At 45.8% G+C, this 20,326-nt stretch overlaps 1 protein-coding gene across 3 annotated transcripts in view; it reads right to left on the bottom strand.

Annotated features, from left to right (window-relative positions):
- Positions 1-8,325: 8,325 nt before the first annotated feature.
- hyi (hydroxypyruvate isomerase) overlaps positions 8,326-20,326 on the bottom strand; it is a 66,804-nt gene continuing 54,803 nt past the window's right edge. For all 3 annotated transcript variants that reach the window (XM_070886684.1, XM_070886685.1, XM_070886686.1), the window contains exons 8-9: positions 15,707-15,841; positions 8,326-9,846 (exon numbers count right to left, since the gene is read on the bottom strand). In XM_070886684.1, the coding sequence (XP_070742785.1) occupies positions 9,785-9,846; positions 15,707-15,841 (197 nt within the window). In that variant the 3' untranslated portion in view covers positions 8,326-9,784. The remainder of the gene's footprint in view (positions 9,847-15,706; positions 15,842-20,326) is intronic.

The following is a 20,326-nucleotide window of genomic DNA, read 5'->3' on the forward strand; positions in this document are numbered from 1 at the left end:
TCCGGCTTTTCCGATCTGTCAAGCTCCAAGCTCCAAGCTTGACAGATCCTCCGCATCTCGGGAGCCAGGACATTTGCAAGGGCAAGATTGCGGTATTTACCCATATCTTGCCCAGCAAATATCCTTAAAACTCTTGCACCTGATAAAAGCAGGCGCATAGCCTACTTTTACAGGTGTAAGAGTTTTAAAACACACTAAAATATAATAAACTAAAATTTTAAAAACACATTTTATCGCTAAAAACCCTGTCCACTCCGGTAAGTTTATTTTAAACCATAATTTTAAAATCTTTTTTTTAAATTGGAATTATTTTTTTCTGACATTTATTAATTTTAATTATGTGTTTTTTATTTTTTATTATGGTGTTTAGTGTGTTTTTTTTTTCTCATTAATAGCAATGAGAACTCAGATACGGAGTTCCCATTGCTATTAATGAGAATGCTGTGGAATACTGTACCTGATTGGTTGTACAGTCACACGTGACTGCACCTTCTGCACGGGAACCTCGAGGACGGGAGCACGATTCGCAGTGTGGGAAGAGAAGGCCTGCTCACCGCAATCGCTGGCACCTCCGGGACCACCAGGTACTTTCGCAAAATTTCTCCGGTCGGAGACGCTCGTCTGAAAGAAGCCTCCGACCGAAATTTGAGGGACAAAATAACTGTCATTGATACTCAAGTGTGACCCAAAACTCAAAAATCACTGTCTCGCACTCTTCAATAAATACCAGTTAAAAGATGGCCTTATTCTCCCCAAAGTCTTTACATTGCGCAGTGTGCTGCACTATCTCCCTGAATTTACTTCTCCCTGTTCAAAAGACTTGCATCATTATACCGCTTAATTACTGGATGATTAAAATCAGGCATAATCAGTACTCTTCCTTTCTCCGATACTCTTTTTAAACTTGAATAATTCCATCGCAATTTCCCCTCCTTGCCCTGCTGATCCATAATGATTGATTACAAATTATTAACTTCTTTCCCTTGATATCACACGTTTCCACCCAAATTGACAAGTCAGCTTCCCCTCATGTGTTGCTGAATTGTCCCTTTTGATTAGTGTCAGGTCCTGTTAGTAACATTACCTTTCCTAATGTATTTTTTCTGTCTCTTATGAACCCCACTGTATAAAACTCATTCATCCTCAGGCTTTAACTATATTTTTGATAAGCCAATTATAGTTACTTTCTTTAATGTACAACCTTCAATCATATCTTCATTAGGACCTTGCACAAGGGTGAAAGGTAATAGCAGGATCAGGGAGAGAGATGGCAGAGAGCAGCAGGATCACACATCTAGTTTTACCAAATCCTATTATTAGTGTGTTCTGTATGTTATCTGAGTTTACCTGCCACCGGAGGGCGTGACTGTCGGAGTCCTAATGGTCACTGGCGGATACGTGCAAGCCGTGTATATAATGTTGGCAACTATGTTGAATCCTCACTTTGACAATAAATAAACTGGAGTAAGGTCATGCCTGAACAAGCTCACCGTACTTAGTCTCATGGAGTTATTCGATACTTAACAATTGGCGACGAGTTAAAAATATGAACTTTCACGCAACCATGTCAGTTGGAATTTTGGAGAGATTTGTGGAAGGGGAAGACTGAATGCCTCGACCAGTACTTCGTAGCTAACGGATTGGAAGGAACCGACAACGCAATTAAGCGCAAGGCGGTTCTCCTCACCGTTTGTGGGTCAAAAAATTATGGCCTTATCAAGAATCTACTCTCACCGACTCGACCAACGGGTAAGACTTACGATGAATTGTGTATTGCTGGTTTGGAACCACTTTAAACCGAAGGAAAGCATCATCATGGCGAGGTATCATTTCTATACACACAATCGCTCCGAGGGCCAGAACGTGGCGGAATTTGTCGTTGACCTAAGACGTCTCGCTGGGCCGTGCGGGACTGTTCCATGCTTGGCATTGGCCACGAGGTCATCCTTTGAAAGCTACTGGCTGCTGAATCTCTAGACCTGAGCAGGGCCATCACGATCGCCCAGGCATGCATGTCCATGGACGAAAACTCGAAACAGATATCTTCCCAGCATCGAAATTCACCGGCAAATACTGTGCATAAAATAATATCATCGGCAGGCAGAGCTGCACAAGGCTGGGCCTATCGTCTGCGTTTGTATGACCTGTAACTGCTCAAAGTCCACCATTGGGAGTGAATCAAATCTCGCCTTAGCATTGCGGGGGCTATCATCGGGCCCATCAATGCTGATTCAAGCAATACGTGTGCAAAGGCTGTGCAACAATGGGGCAAATGTGTCCACAGCCGAGCAAGCGTGCTGCGACACACCACGTGGCTGAGGATGATCGATCCAGCGTGGATTAAGCAGCACAGGCAACTCAACCCAAGGTACAGGATGAAGAAGTGTATGGGGTACATTCTTTTACCCAAAGTCCTCCGATAATGCTGGAAGTTAAATTAAATAGGGTTCCAGTATCCATGGAATTGGACACGGGTGCGAGTCCGTCAATAATGAGCCAGAGGGCTTTCGAAAAGCTGTGGGACACTAAGGCAAAAAAGACCCAAACTGAGCCCAATCAATGTGAAGCTGCGTACCTGGACCAAAGAGCTCATACCAGTCATTGGCAGTGCGGCAGTAAAGGTATTGTATGATGGAGCTGTGCATGATTTATCGTTGTGGATCATTCCAGGCAATAGTCCAATGCTATTCAGCAGGAGTTGGCTTGAGAAAATTAAATGAAACTGGAAAGATATTAAAGCCTTATCATCAGTGGATGACGCTTCGTGTGCTCAAGTGCTGAGCAAGTTTCCCTCGTTGTTCGAACCAGGCATCGGCAGCTTCACGGGAATCAAGGTGCAGATCCACCTAGGCCCGGATGCAAGACCCGTCCATCACAAGGCTCGGCGGTTCCGTACATGATGAGGGAGAAGGTCGAGATCGAACTGGACAGACTTCAACGAGAAGAAATCATATCACCAGTCGAGTTCAGTGAATGGGCCAGTCCAATTGTCCCAGTGTTGAAAAGTGATGGCACAGTCAGGATCTGCGACGACTACACGGTAATGATCAACCTGTGATGTATTTGCAGCCATGCTCCGTACCATGCATTGTACCATGTAATTACATGTAATAGCCAACAGATGGGGAAAGCCCGGGAGGCACACATTACTGCACCTCGTGCTGCCTCCCTATATAATGCAGGCTGCCCCTGCAGTGCTCACTTTTGGAGTTTACATTAAACCTAAAGGTCACAAGGTGATCAGTTTCAGCATGGGCCACGTGTGATTTATTATAGTGATAAGCATACGTATCACAACCGAGTCTCAATACAGGATCAGTACCCGTTACCCAAGGCTGACGACCTGTTTGCAACGCTAGCTGGGGGAAGTCGTTCACCAAATTGGACCTGACCTCCGCTTACATGACACAGGAGCTGGTTGAATCTAAAAAAACTGACGTGCATCAACACGCACAAAGGACTGTTTATATACCACAGATGCCCTTTCGGAATTTTCTCGGTGGCAGCCATATTTCAGAGAAACATGGAGAGTTTGCTGAAGTCCGTCCCGAGAACCGTGGTGTTCCAAGATGACATCCTGATCACCGGTCGTCACAACCCTGAACACCTGCACAACCTGGAAGAGGTTCTATGTCGTCTGGACAGAGTGGGACTCAAGCTAAAATGCTCCAAGTGCTTTTTCATGGCACCAGAAGTCGAATTCCTGGGGAGAAAGATTGCAGCAGATAGCATCAGGCCTACGGACTCGAAGACAGAGGCCATCAAGAATGCATCCAGACCTTAGAGTGTGACGGAGCTGCATTCGTTCCTGGGTCTTCTCAACTATTTCGGTAACTTTCTACCTAGTTTGAGCACATTGCTAGAGCCCCTTGCACATATTGCTTAGAAAGGATAACAACTGGGTTTGGGGCAAATCTCAAGACAGCCTTTGAAAAGACCAGGAAACTGCTATGTTCCAATAAATTACTGGTACACTCTGACCAATGTAAGCGGTTAGTGCTTGCCTGTGATGTCTAATCATATATGTGCTCCAGCAAGCCAATGTATCAGGCAAACTCTAACTAGTTGCATATGCGTCCAGAAGTCTGTCTAAGACTGAAGGAGCCTATAGTATGGTAGAGAAAGAGGCTTTAGCATGCGTACATGGGGTTAGGAAAATGCAGCAATACCTGTTTGGGTATCGGTTTGAGTTTGAAACAGACCACAAGCCGCTCATTTAATTGTTTTCTGAGAGCAAAGGTATAAACACTAATGCCTCGTCCCGCATCCAAAGATGGGCACTGACATTATCCGCTTATGATTATGTCATCCGCCATAGACCAGGTACTGAAAACTGTGCTGTTGCGCTTAGCCGGCTACCATTGCTCACAACCGGGGTGGAAATGTCGCAGCCCGCAGACTTGCTGCTGGTCATGGATGCCTTCGAGAGCGAGGGGTCACCCATCACGGTTCGCCAAATTAGGACCTGGACCAGCCAGGATCCTGTACTGTCAAGCGTAAAAAGGTGTCCCCTAAATAGAAATTGGTCTGCCATTCCCAGGGAAATGCAGGATGAAATTAAACCTTATAGCTGCCGCAAAGATGTCTGTTTGGGGTAATCATGTTGTTATGCCAAAAAAAGGCAGGGAAACTTTTGTGCAAGATTTACACAGTATATCCACCCAGGCATTGGCATGATGAAGGCCATTGCCAGGTCTAACGTTTGGTGGCCCGGCATTGACTCGGACTTGGAGTCACGCGTGCATCAGTGCAACACTTGCATGTGGGTGGGGTGGTTTGACCCATCCACCTCCATGGCACGAACCTGGTATTGCAGTACTTCCAGGAACGGTGCAGTGGCTCTAGGCCTTTTGGCTAAGAGCATTGGCGCAGAGTGATCCTTGATGTGTGCAAGGTGACCTCTGGCGTTTGTGATCTGACAAAGAATTGGAAAGATTGGCTACGAAAAATTAAAAGGAAAAAAAAAAATCAGTGCAACACTTGCATGCAACTGAGTAACGTGTGGAGGCTCCGCTGAGTCTGTGGTCATGGCCATCCAAACCGTGGTCAAGGATCCACATAGACTTTGCCGGCCTCTTTCTCGGCAAAATGTTTTTAGTGGTAGTGGACGCTTACTCCAAATGGATTGAATGCGTAATCATGTCATCCATCACATCCACATCCACTATTGAAAGCTTCCGGACCATGTTCACCACCCATGGCCTGCCCGACGTCTTTGTCAGCGACAACGGAACTTGTTTCACCAGTTTGGAGTTCCACAAGTTTATGACCCGTAATGGCATCAAGCATGTCAGATCTGCCCCTTTCAAACCCTCGTCTAACCTTCAAGTGGAGCGGGCTGTCCAAACCATTAAGCAGGGCCTAAAACGCGTGACTCACGGCTCCCTACAGACTAACTTATCCCACATTCTGCTTAGTTACCGGACGAGACCCCACTCCTCACTGGGGTCCCTCCTGCCGAGCTGTTAATGAAGAGAGGCCTCAAAACCAGGCTCTCCCTTGTACACCTGGATCTCAATGATCACGCCGAAACCAGAAGGCAACGGCAGCAATGGTACCATGATTGTGCGGCCGTATCACGTGACATCGCTGTTCATGACCCTGTGTTTGTCCTGAATTATGGTCATGATCCAAAGTGGGTTGCTGGCACGGTTTTGGCCAAGGAGAGAGAACAGGGTGTTTGTAGTCAAACTGTTAAATGGCCAAACAGGCAAGAGGCACATCGACCAAACCAAACTGTGATTCACAGACAACCCAGAACAAATTGAAGATGACATCATCATCGACCAACCAACACACATCCAACATCCAACCATCAGTTGACCCTTGTGTCATTCACGAAGACGAACCTACTATCCCCGACAGTCCTATCAGACCGTCTGCTCCGCAATGCAGCAATGGTCCTACTAATGCAGATCAACCAGGGAGCGGAAGGCCCCGGACTGTCTCAACTTGTAAATACAACCTGTACCAAGGACTTTGGGAGGAATAATGTTATGTATGTTAACTGGGTTTTACCTGCCACCGGAGGGCGCGACTGTCGGAGTCCTAATGGTCACTGGCAGACACGTGCAAGCTGTGTATATAATGTTGGCAGCCATGTTGAATCCTCACTTTGAGAATAAATAAACTGGAGTAAAGTCATGCCTGAACTAGCTCACTGTACTTAGCCTCGTGGAGTTAGTCGATACTTAACATAGAGGTACTGATTTTTATTTGATTCTACATTCTGACGCAACTGCTACTTACACATTTTAATAAAGATTTAGTTTTGCAGGACATGGCAAGTGAGATGAGAGACTTCAGCCCCAATACTGATCTGTGATGTTCCTAGCACAGGTACAAGCCAGCGGAAGCCATGAAAATGTGGCAGCAAGGCCATTACATGGCTTCCACCTGGCATAGCTGTAAGAACAATAGGCTCCAAAGCAGAGGCACCAAAGGAAGTTGGCAGTAGGCCTTGTGCCTGGCCCCTCTTGCCTCTCCCTCAGATCAGGGGAATCCGAGAGAGGCAGGTAACCAGGTCAAGAAAGCTCAAAGGCAACTTATCTCTTTTCCTCCCCAGTAATGGGTACAGCTACTTGCCAAAGGGAGGAGGGTAGACTTGCGGTTTGGGGGACGAACTTACAGGGTAGGGGTACACCTAAAGGGGACCGACCTATGCCCTATGCCTGGGGGATGTCGAGCTAATGCAGATGACCCTGAAGCCAGGTGGGTCAAGTTCATATCAGACAGACCACACTTCGGATGAGCTCTGCTTAAACTGGGTCCGAGTAGTGGTGGGGGGAGTGCTCCTTTATATTCTTCTTTCGTAGAGGCACTTTTACATGAAAGTGCTGCTGAGGGTAAATGCACAATACTCCTACAACCACTCTTTCACATAAAGGACCGGACGTATCAACTGACAGCATTGGAAACCCAGAGTGTTCTGGGTTTTGTGAGCTGCCGTTGAATTAGATGCCCCCTGTGCTCAGTTGCCAGTCTCGTGGATTTAGTTCTGTGCATCCGTGTGCCTGACAGCAACCTATCAATTCCTACACCTGCTCTTTGTGGGTTTCACGGATTTTTTTTCCCACTAAATTGTTGTGAAATTAATAAGAATGTCTCTCTTTGTGTTTTTCCTGTTACTTGCACTTGGTTCTTGCCATGATATTCCTGCATCAGGATGCAGATGTGCAATCATGGACATTGCAGACACATTTCTCTCCCAGCACTACAATTAAATAAAAAAACAACTTTAAGATCTGTAGTTCCGGCAGCAATGTCATGATCGGATCAAAAGGAAGGATAAAAATAGTCAATTTGAGGTTGGACCCACCTGATATATTTAAATTGCCCTTGCCTGGTGTGCTATATGAGTGTGGAGCATTCCTGAGTGTGTTGTTGATAAACTGTCACTTGTTCAGTAACTGTAGGCTGGCACAGAGCAGTGTTTAGCCTAGACTGCTCCATCTTACCTGCTGAAAAGGGATTTGTGACAGTAAGGGTCTAGATTGCCAGGATAAGGTAAATACTGTTTAATTTTGTTAAATTTATTCATTTTGTGTTCATCAAAGGATGGAACATCATTGTTAGAACACTTTTCCATTTTTGAAGCCCTGTCACCATTCAGCACTCCCTTAGCAACAGCTAATTGCAGCTGCCATGTATACTGCCTGAATAACATGCTTTAACCCTAACAGAAGAGGAGTAACTCCGACTAGACCAGTGTAGCATTTCCATTTCTCACAGCAGCCAACTTACTTGAGTAAAACTGATGACTGCTAGAAAATGCCCAAACATATTTCACTTCTAATCTTCACAACTGGCAAACAGTGTCCGTGCAGGCTTGATTTGAACTCTGCTTGCGGAGTTGAACCAATGGTGTAATGACCCACTGTATCAACAATATACACAGTCACCAACGCATCTATCTACCATGAACTTAGCGCTTCTTCATTGTTGGTGCCGCCACCCTTGGGTACGAAGGACATACACTATGATCAACAACAAGACGACCAACGCAGTTATATAAAATATCCCAACCCTCGCATCCAAAAAATGGATGGCAAGCCAAAGAATTAGATATTAGCAGAGGTGATTAAGACCTCCCACTGATTACTTTTTAAAGTGTATATGGTGTTTACTTTTTTAAATAATGTAACAATCCCTCGATGCATTGCATAATAGTTTTCAGGAGCAGTCCATTAGCTTCAATATCTTCTAAACTCAGATGGGAAATTAGCCTGTTTATAACAGATATGTTACAGCAGGAAAAACAAATGCTTTAAGAAAAAGTCATTCCACTAAACAGAAATATTTTCTCATCAGACAAATGACTAAAACTTGGACTTGAACGTAATGGTGTTTATTTTGCAACTCGGCTCGTGGAACGAGTGATAAGTAAGCCAACTGGATTGAAAAGTATCTTGGCAATGGTAAGGCGAAGGCGGTGATGAGAAGGAAAGATCTCTGCCTGGATGACAGTAAGCAACAGCATGACACACTGATCTGTGCTGGCTCCCCACTGTTCACATGATTCATAAATAAACTGGAGGAGTGTACTTACGTCAAATGTGGTGATGATTTCAAGCTAAGTGGCTAGGTAATAAACCTATGGTAGATAAACAGCATTCAGAGACCCAGCCCAATTAAGCATATGGGCCCAGGAAGTATAGATGGATTTTAATGCAGATAATACATAGTTGAACATGAATCAGCATAATGTATGCATAATGAAGGGATATTATTTTGAAAAAACTAGCTGTAGAGACACCTGGGATTGAGCTCCCACTGAGCTATCCATGGGAACTGATTTTCTTTTCATCCTGCAATTAAGACGGGGAAGGAAATGAAACATTCAGAAAGTTTAGAATTGCCATGAAGTTGTTCTCAACAAAGCTAATCAAATACTGGGATACTGCTTGGTGGCAGTTGCCACAAGTTATTCTAAACTTGTACAGGTGAGTGGCTATGTTGATGAAGTCAGATTTGGAACTGTCAGGTACCATACTTACAAAAAGTCATTGATAAATCGACAGGAATGATTCTGGGATTTAGGGAATTTAAGTTATGAAGCGAGATCTGCTGAACTGCCTTTGTTTCTATTAAAGTAAAGGGGGGGAAGACACGATTCCACGGCTTTTAAAAATGTCGAGAGGTGTCAATGATGCAGATAGAAGCAGGTTATTTCAATAAAACTAGAAGATACAGGATTTTAAAAACTAACTCGCCTCAAGTGAGACTAGGGATTAGAAGAAATGTCTTGTTCATTCAGTAGTGGCAATGTGGAACAGACTACCAGCAATAGCAGCTGAGGCTGAGAGGATGAATTCCTTTTTAAAAAGAGTTGGTAAGTCACTGGTGGGGAATGTGTCACGATGATTCACAGAGGTATAGACTTACACTACACTGTGCTGTTAGGGTGGGGTGGAGAACAGCAGGCCAGCATTGAATGGGGCAGATGAGGATGAATGAATGCTCTCGAATTTTGTTTGATTTTCCTTAGGGACGAAGGAATCTTTTGCTGAGGAGATTAAGTGAATGAGCTGGGTTGTACATGATCTGAGTTTGATGGATCAAACTGCATTTTTTAGTTCCACACTTTCTTGTATTCTAACCTGTTTTCAAGCTCGAAGATTGCTGTATGAATGATTGCTCAAATGACCCTCCTGTTGCCAGCCGTATGTTCAGACTATATCAGAATTTGATTTCACAGAAATTAAACTGTTATTTGCTGCTCAAGCAGAAGGTTCTGTAGTTTACTCTTCATCTCCATTATCAACATGCAGCTAGGCCAGTCGCTTTACTTGCTGTCCTGGTTGGTCTCATAGGTCCTCAACCAGCCAAGACCTCCTACCGTGTTGCCTATTTTAATTAAAAAAAAGGAAAAGATTAAATCCACATTTTAATAAATAATGGTTGCCTAGCCTGCTACTGCGAAACAGAGCTCTCTTACCACTGGAGCTCCTTGTTTGTTGTTTTAGTGTATTAATCTGATGCGTTGAAAGAATTGCTCTGATCTTATCATGAACAAGCAAGCCAGAAAAGGAGCCTTTTTAATGGATTACATAGGATATATGGCACAGAAACAGGCCATTCGGCCAAACCAGTCCATGCCGGTGTTTATGCTCCACTCGAGCCTCCTCCCATCTTTCCTCCTATAAATCTATCAGCATAACCCTCTATTCCCTTCTCCCTCATATGCTTGTCTAGCCTTAAATGCAACTATACTAGTTGCTTCAACCACTCCCTGTAGTAGCGAGTTCCACATTCTCACCACTCTTTGGGTAAAGAGGTTTCTTCTGAATTCCCTATTGGATTTCTTGGTGACTATCTTTTATTGATGGCCTCTAGTTATGCTCTTTCACACAAGTGGAAACATTCTCTCTGTATCCACTCTATCAAAACCTTTCATAATTTTAAAGACCTCTATTAGGTCACCCCTCTGTCTTCTCTTTTCAAGAGAAATTATGCTCCACCTGTTCATCCTTTCCTGTTACAGGTGCAACGGCCCGAATACGGAACTCCGAAAACTGGAATTGTCTGAAAACCAGACATTTTTGAGGCAAAATCCAAAATCCAGCACGGATTTGGTCGAGGATTCAGATTTCAGACAAGAAAATCAAGTCTGAAATCTGGAATCCTCGACCGAATCCGTGCCGGATTTCGGGTTTTGCCAGATTTCGGACCTCGCCGCTCAAAACTCGGCACTGATTTGGTCAAGGATTCTGGATTTCAGATGAATGATTTTCTTGTCTGAAATCCGGAAAAACCCAAAAACTGGCACGGATTCGGTCCCAAAAATTCCAGATTTTGGACGATGTACCTGGTATGTATACTCTTGCATTTCTGGTATCATCCTTGTAAATCCTCTCTGCACCCTCTCCAGTGCCTCTATATCCTTTTTATAATATGACAACCAGAACTGTACTCAGTACTCGAAGTGTGGTCTAACCAAGGTTCGATACAGGTTTAGCATAACTTCTCGAATGGAACTTATAAACTTTCCAGTTAAATTGTTTCAGAACCAGCCTACAGGAGTTTTTTTTCTTATATGGACACACCACTATGCATTGCCCAGCTCCTTGCAAATTCCTCAAATAGCTGCAAACTGTTGATGTGTTGTAAAAAATTGACAGTTCTTTCTTACTTGCCCAGTGAATGTAGCAGCCAACAGGTTAAATTCTAGATTTTCCTGCAAACAAAGTTTGGGCCTTTTCTCCTTTGTCTACACTGGGTTTGAATGTACAAAGCAACATAGTTGCTTGCATTTTATTATTCTTTTTCTGTTCATGCTCCAGTTTCATAAACCCAGCGATGCTAATAAGACTGAAAAACTTAATGGACATTTAAAAAAAATATAATTAGATGCGAATGCAACGGGCTCTATTTGTTAAGTCATTACTTTTGGTGATGTGTGACTCACACATCATAACTCAAACATATAAATAGTAAAAGGAAGGGTGGGGCCATAAAAGGTGAGCGGCCCTGGGAGCAGCGTGCTGGCATAGCACTCCAGGGATCAGCGCGAGCTGGTGCAGGAGGGCGACGGCATTGAAGAGGGCAACTGGATAACCCAGGTCAGTGATTGGAGTGTGGCAGGAGCGGCGAGAGATTATAGAGCGACGTGATCGGGGCCCAGGATAGGCATGAGATTTGGGGCCCCAGAAGAAGCATGGACCCAGGGGCAGCATAGGCCAGCCCACACTGCGATATGTGTGCGCACTAGGTCCGTACAGCAGAGCTGGTTTCCAGTCGTCTTGGTTAATCCTTGCCACTGGACCAAGACCTAGCTCTGTCAAGCCCGTGTGGTGGCTGGTGTGCAACGGCCATCACACGTTAAAAAAATCCACGCACAGGCATCTTCCACCCTTCAACATGCAGTTCAGGACCTGGAATATTAGGTCCTTCATTGAAACACCCGTGAACTCATCAAACTCATTCCTTTTTACCACGGAAGCAAGTCATCTTCGATTTGAGGGATCGCCTAAGAAGAAGAAGGGGCCAATTAGGGACCAAAAAGGAAATCTTATTGAGGCGGAGGGCATAGCTAAAACTGAGTTGAGAAGGAATTTCTTCTCCCAGAGGGTTGTGAATCTGTGGAATTCTCTGCCCAAGGAAGCAGTTGAGGCTAGCTCATTGAATGTATTCAAGTCACAGATAGATAGATTTTTAACCAATAAGGGAATTAAGGGTTATGGGGAGCGGGCGGGTAAGTGGAGCTGAGTCCACGGCCAGATCAGCCATGATCTTGTTGAATGGCGGAGCAGGCTCGAGGGGCTAGATGGCCTGCTCCTGTTCCTAATTCTTATGTTCTTATGTTCTTATAGCTCAGGTACTGAATAAGTACTTTGCACCTGTCTTCACTGAAGAAGAGAATGCTGCTAATGTCACAGTAAAGGAGGAGGCAGTAGAGAAATTGGATAGGATAAAAATAGATAAAGAGGAAGTACTAAAAAAATGGTTGGTAGCCCTCAAAGTAAAAGATGTCACCCGGTCCAGATGGGATGCATCCTTGGTTGCTGAGGGAAGCAAAGGTGGAAATTGCAGAATCTCGGGCCACAAGCTTCCAATGTTCCTTAGATGTGGAAGTGGTGCCAGAGGACTAGAAGGTTGCAAAAGTTACACCACTGTTCAAAAAAGGGGGGAAGGATAAACCCAGCAATTACAGGACAATCATTCTATGTTGGTGGTGGGGAAACTTTTCGAGACATTGGGCTCAATTTTGGCCAGGAGTTGCTCCGTTTTTTTTTGAGTAACCTGCTTTTTCTGGCGTAACTTAAAAATCCCCAGTTTCCCCAATCAATTTGCACCAGCGTAACTCACTTAGTTACGTTTTTGTTAGGTTAGGTTTTTTTTTCTCAAAAGGGGGCGTTACCAGCCACCTACGCCAGTTCTGCCCATTTAGGCAACTTTGGCCAGCTAATAGTTACTCCATTTCTACTTAGGCCAACGTATGTGATCACTTCAGAAAACCTTTGCGGAGAGTTAAAGAAATCGGTGCAGGCAGGTATATCTGAGGCCATTCGGATGGGGATAGGGGCGGGAAGGGAAGCAGAGAGGACCTGCATCTAAACCATCCAAGCCTTACCCTTAGCAATGTTTGCACAAAAAGTACTAACAATTCAATAAGAAATAAAAAATTGAAGTCCTGCCTTCATCTTCAAACTTGGCCCGGGAAGGCAGGGGGCTGGTGCGGGAGGCCACTCGGCCTGGGCTAGGGGTGGGCAGGAGATCTGATGGAAATCACCGGCAGGCAGGAACACTATCAGATCTCCTGCCTGCTCCTAGCCCTGACTGAGTGGCCTCCCAGTGCAATACATCTCTTAGAAATCACCAGCAGGCAGGAGCACTAAGAGATCGATTGTGCACTGGGAGGCCACTTGGCCAGGGTTAGGGGCGGGCAGGAGAACTGATCGTGCTCCTGCCTGCCGATGACTTCTATCAGTTCTCCTGCCTGCCCTTAGCCCAACAAAGGAGGCAGAATAAATGCAGAGAATTTTACCTAAAGGAGCCCAGCAACACAGGGAGGAAGAACATCACCACACTCTCAAACTGACCGAGAGATCTACATCAATTGGGACTGTTGTTGCAGACTCGCAGCGCTACTGCGCATGCGCGGACATCACGGCACATTTTCCAACGCAGAACGACTGGCCACACTGCACGACTGCAGTGAAGAGGCCAGACAGCGGCCAAAGTTCCAACATTTTTTTTCGGCGTATCTGGGAACCTACATAAGCAGCGCAACTCCGATAAGTGCGCCGAAAAACGGGCTCGGCCAAAATTGAGCCCATTAATCCATGACAAAATTAATTCGCACTTGGAAAAATATGGGTTCATAAATGAAAGCCAGCACAGATTTGTTAAAAGCAAATTGTGTTTGACTAACTTGATTTAAGTTATTTGATGAAGTAACAAAAAGGGTTGATGAGGGTAGTATGGTTTATGTTGTGTATATGGACTTTCAAAAGACATTTGATAAAGTACCACATAATAGACTTCTTAGCAAAATTGAAAGCCATTGAGATTGAAGAGGCAATGGCTACATGGATATGAAATTGGCTAAGGGACAGAGAGCGGAGTGTCGAGGTGAACAATTGTTTTTCAGACTGGAGGGAAGTGTGCAGTGGTGCCCCCCAGGGGTTGGTGTTGGGACCACTGCTCTTTTTGATATATATTAATTACCTGGAGTTGAGTATACAGAGCATAATTTCAAAGTTTGCAGAAGACACGAAACCCGGAAATGTAGATTACAGTGAGGAGGATAGTAACAGACATCAGGAGGACATAGATTGAGGAAGGACATTCTTGCTATTGAGGGAGTGCAGCGAAGGTTCACCAGACTGATTCCCGGGATGGCGGGACTGACCTATCAAGAAAGACTGGATCAACTGGGCTTGTATTCACTGGAGTTCAGAAGAATGAGAGGGGACCTCATAGAAACATTAAAAATTCTGACGGGGTTAGACAGGTTAGATGCAGGAAGAATGTTCCCAATGTTGGGGAAGTCCAGAACCAGAGGTCACAGTCTAAGGATAAGGGGTAAGCCATTTAGGACCGAGATGCGGAGGAACTTCTTCACCCAGAGAGTGGTGAACCTGTGGAATTCTCTACCACAGAAAGTTGTTGAGGCCAATTCACTAAATATATTCAAAAAGGAGTTAGATGAGGTCCTTACTACTAGGGGGATCAAGGGGTATGGCGAGAAAGCAGGAATGGGGTACTGAAGTTGAATGTTCAGCCATGAACTCATTGAATGGCGGTGCAGGCTAGAAGGGCCGAATGGCCTGCTCCTGCACCTATTTTCTATGTTTCTATGTTTCTATGTTGACAAAATGGGCAGACACATGGCAGTTGAAATTTAACACAGAGAAGTGTGGTGATTCATTTTGGTAGGAAGAATTAATGAGAGGCAATATAAACAAAATGATCTAATTTTAAAGTGGGTGCTGGAACAGCGAGACAGGGGGTGTACATACACCAGTCTTTGAAGGTGGCAGGACCAATTGAGAAGGTTGTTAAAAAGGCGTACGGGTTCCTTGTCTTTATAAATAGAGGCAGAGGGTACAAAAGCAAGGAAGTTATGCAATACTTTTATAAAACACTGCTTGGACCTCCAGTGGAGTATTGTGGCCAATTCTAGGCCTCACACTTTAAGAAGAATGTCAAGGCCTTAGAGAGGGTGCCGAGAAGATTTACTAGAATGGGGCCAGTGATGAAAGACTTCAGTTGCCTGGAGAAACTGGGGTTGTTCTCCTTCGAGCAGAGACAATTAAGAGATTTGAAAGAGCTGCTCAAAATCTTGATAGAGTAAATAAGGAGAAATAGTTTCCAGTGGTAGAACGGTCGGTAACCAGAGGAGAGAGTTAAGATGAGGTCACATGTGGAAACATAGTTTTATGCAGCGAGTTGTTATGATCTGGAATGCACTGTCTAAAAGGGTGGTGGGAGCAGCTTCAATAATAATTTTCAATTGGGAATTGGATAAATACTTGAAAAGGGAAAAAATTGTTGGGCTATGTGGAACGAGCAGGGGAGTGGGACTAATTGGATAGCTCTTTCAAAGAGCTGGCACAGGCACGATGTCCTGAATTTCCCCCTTCTGTACTGTATAATTCTATGATTCTATGATTGCTAACATACAGTTTTAAACCTCCGTACTGTGCCTGTCATGTCCAAAAATGACACATGTGAAGACAATACAATTTTCTAAGTAACCCACCTTTTGGAGTATACTCGCAGCCTATATAACCTTGATATCCCAATTTTTCCAGCAGGTTGAATATGTAGCTGTAGCTGATCTCTCCAGGACTATCTGGTTCATTCCGGTTGGGAACTTGTGCGATTTGGACATGACCTGATGGTAGAAGACGCAACACATCAGAGCAGCAGTATATCCTTCAGGGATCTTAATCAAACAGCGTGTAAAGTAAGACTTGGGATTAAAAGCACAATTGTCTTTGACAGGAGATCTCTGCATGGAATTCACTGATAGCCATCTATGTCATCGTGCTTGTTGAACTGAATTTTATTTTTAATGAGAAAACACAATTATGTTTCTGGGAATGACAGTCATCATCAAAGGCAGTCCCTTGGAATCGAGGAAGACTTGCTTCCACTCTACAGTGAGTTCTCAGGTGACTGTACAGTCCAATATGAAAACCACAGTCTCTGTCACAGGTGATCCAGACAGTGGTTGAAGGAAAGGGTGGGTGGGGAGTCTGGTTTGCCACACGCTCCTTCCGCTGCCTGCGCTTGATTTCAGCATGCTCTCGGTGACGAGACTCGAGGAGATCAGCGCCCTCCCGGATGCACTTCCTCCACTTAGGGCATGTCATGTATTTAACTGTCATTGTAACCCATATATAAACTGACCTAAGTTGTACACAGTGAGAACATTGACCACTAGGTGATGAACTTGTGGGAGACACTCCTAACCTAGACTTTCAGGTATAAAAGGGGAAGCTCCACCCACCTTCATCACTTCAGTGCTGGAATAAAGATTACTGGTCACAGAGTGACCTTCTCTCAAGTATGGGCCTCGTGTGCATTTATACTGTATAGTAAGGACATATTATTGGCGACGAGGAACTGGGATTTAAACCACGTGAGCATGGCCATTAGCAGCACAGACGAGAGGTACTGTGTTGGTGATGATTGGGATGATTTTATTGAGAGACTACAGCAAAGATTTGTCACTAAGGAATGGCTGGGACAGGATTCGGCCGACAAATGCAGGGCTCATCTCCTGACGGTTTGTGGATCCAGGACATACTCCCTGATGAAGGACCTTCTCGCGCCAGAGAAGCCGGTGGACAAGACTTTTGAAGAGCTCAGTAAGTTGATTGGGGAATACTTTAAACCGGCGAGCAGCATGCACATGGCGAGACACCAGTTTTACACGCACCGGCGGCAAGAAGGGCAAAGCGTTCCAGACTTCGTGGCAGACCTCCGGACTCTGGCGGGCCTATGTAAGTTCCCAGATGCATGCAGAGCGGAGATGCTGCGAGACTGTTTTTATTGAGGGCATCGGGTTTTCAGGAAACTGATTGAGACCAAAGACTTGACCCTGGAAACGACGGCTTTGATGGCCCAGACATTTATCTCGGGGCAGGAAGAGACCAGAATGATGTTTGACAAAAATCTTGGTTTAAATGCAGCAAATGGACAGGGAGTCAACATTGTTAACGCGGCACACAGTTCTCCAGGCAGACTGGGGCAATCGGACATGCCCGAGCATGTAGTCGAACCCAAAGGGGGAATTCAACAAAGACAACGGCTAGCTGAATGGCGATTCATGCCATCGCAAGGGACGATGGGGCCAGTAATGGGGCTATCAACACCTGTTAATGGTGCGCTTAAGGACAGTTACAGAGACAGAGACGATCGACTGGTAATGGACCTTTTGTTTCCAACAACGGCTCATGTTGGAGGTGTGGAGGCAAACACACAGCCAGAGCTTGCAGGTTTTAGCAATATACCTGCAGAAACTGCAATGTCAGCGGTCACTTGGCGCGTATGTGCAGGAAGCCTGCAGCCAGGTTGATGTACGAGGAGGACGGGGACGATGTAAGCCCTACGAAGCCAAATGGACACTGGGGGAAATCGCTGGAAGCTGAAGTTCAGCGAGCTCATGTGGAGCACATATACAGTTCATACACCAGGACGCCACCGATAATGATGAAAGTGTTCCTCAATGGCATCCCAGTATCAATGGAGCTAGACACAGGGGCCAGCCAGTCCCTGATGAGTATCAAACAGTTCGACAAGTTGTCGGCGTCCAAGGCTAGGAGGCCAAAATTATTGCCAATTGACGCACAGCTACAGACATATACAAAGGAGATCATTCCGGTGCTAGGCAGCGCCACGGTAGTTGTGACCCACAAAGATTCGGAGAACAGGTTGCTACTCTGGATTGTCCCGGGGGGCTGTCCCGCACTGCTGGGGAGGAGTTGGCTTGCTGTCATGTACTGGAAATGGGGCGATGTCAATGCAATTTCTTCTGTGGAGCGAATATCATGCTCGCAGGTCCTGGACAAATTTGACTCACTATTTCAGCCTGGCATTGGCACTTTCATGGGGACCAAGGTAGTGATTCACATAAACCCGGACGCCAGGCCAGTACACCACAAGGCCAGAGCGGTGCCGTACGTGATGCGGGAAGAGATCGAAGACGAATTAGACCGCCTGCTGAGGGAAGGCATCATCTCGCTTGTCGAATTCAGTGATTGGGCGCGCCCGATTGCTCAAGGTGAATCGTTTCGGTCAGGATTTGTGGTGATTACAAGGCCACCATCAATCGGGTGTCACTCCAAGACCAGTACCCGCTACCGAGAGCGGAGGACCTCTTTGCGACGCTATCTGGTGGCAAACTTTTTTCAAAATTGGACCTGACCTCAGCTTACATGACCCAGGAGCTGGCGAGTGAGTCGAAGAAGCTGACCACCATCACGACACACAAGGGGTTGTTTGAGTACAACAGATGTCCGTTTGGGATTCGCTCGGCCACTGAGAGCTTTCAACGAAATATGGAAAGCCTCCTCAAGTTGATTCCAATGACGGTAGTTTTTCAAGACGACATCCTCATCACGGGTTGTGATACAGAAGAACACTTCCGCAACCTGGAGGAGGTGCTACGCAGACTGGTAGGTCTGCGACTGAAAAAGGCGAAATTCGTCTTCCTAGCTCCAGAGGTAGAATTCCTGGGGATGAGGGTAGCAGCAGACGGGATCAGCCCTACTGCATCCAAGACAGAAGCGATCCAGAGAGCACCCAGACCCCGTAACACGACGGAGCTGCGTTCATTTCTGGGGCTCCTGAACTATTTTGGTAACTTTCTTCCCAAATTGAGCACGCTGTTCGAGCCGCTACATGTGCTCCTACCCAAAGGTCGTGAATGGGTCTGGGGGGACAGCCAGGAAAGGGCTTTTGATAGAGCATGAAATTTGTTATGCTCCAACAATCTGTTAACGCTATATGACCCATGTAAGAAACTTGCTTTAACGTGCAACGCGTCGTTCTATGGGGTCGGGTGTGTGTTGCAGACTGTTAATGCCAAAGGTCAGTTACAGCTGGTAGCTTATGCCGCCAGACGTCTGTCCCAGGCAGAATGGGGCTACGAGATGGTAGAAAAGGAAGCGCTTGCATGTGTATATGCTGTAAAAAAAAGTGCACCAGTAACTGTTTGACAGGAAATTTGAGCTGGAGACAGATCACAAACCCCTAACGTCCTTTTTGGCTGACAACAAGGCCATAAATGCAAATGCGTCGGCCCGCATACAGAGGTGGGCACTCACGTTAGCCGCCTATGACTATACCATTTGGCACAGACCGGGCACTGAAAACTGCGCCGATGCACTTAGCAGGCTCCCACTAGCCACCACCGAGGGGACAACCGAGCATGCTGCTGAGATGGTCATGGCTGTTGATGCTTTCGAAAGCGAAGGCTCACCTGTGACAGCCCGTCAGATTAAGGTCTGAACAAATAGAGACCCGCTACTGTCTTTAGTCAAGAAATGTGTCCTGAATGGGGACTGGACAGCCACGTACGGGGCATGCCCTGAGGAATTCAAACCATTTCACAGGCGCAAGGATGAACTCTCGATTCAGGCCGATTGCCTACTGTGAGGAAACCAAGTAGTCATGCCCCAGATGGGCAGAGAGATGTTCATCAGAGACTCCACAATGAGCACAGCTGGGCATTGTCATGATGAAGGCAATTGCCAGGTCACACGTTTGGTGGGCAGGGATTGATGCAGACCTGGAACTTTGTATTCGCAGGTGCAACACGTGTGCCCAGCTGGGCAATGCGCCCAGGGAAGCACCCTTAGCCCCTGGTCCTGGCCCGCCAAGCCATGGTCACGCATCCATGTGAACTATGCAGGTCCTTTCATGGGAAAAATGTTTTTGGTTATAGTAGACGCCTACTCCAAATGGATCGAGTGTGACATTCTCAATTCAAGCATATTCTATGCCACGGTAGAAAGTCTACGGGCAATGATCGCCATCCGTGGTCTACCGGAGGTCTTGGTCAGCGACAATGGCCCGTGCTTTACAAGCATTGAATTCCAGGACTTCATGGCAGGAAATGGTATCAACCATGTCAGAACGGCACCATTCAAGCCGGCCTCAAACGGCCAGGCGGAATGAGCAGTGCAGATAATCAAACAGGGGATGCTCAGAATCCAATAGGGTTCCCTACAAAGCCGCTTATCACGCCTCCTGTTGGCCTATAGATCCCGACCACACTCGCTCACGGGTCCCACCCGCAGAGCTGCTAATGAAAAGGACGCTCAAAACAAGGTTATCCCTTATACACCCCACCATGAAAGAAATTGTTGAG

Source organism: Pristiophorus japonicus, chromosome 8 (genome assembly GCF_044704955.1).
Source record: "Pristiophorus japonicus isolate sPriJap1 chromosome 8, sPriJap1.hap1, whole genome shotgun sequence".
Classification (NCBI taxonomy): domain Eukaryota; kingdom Metazoa; phylum Chordata; class Chondrichthyes; family Pristiophoridae; genus Pristiophorus; species Pristiophorus japonicus.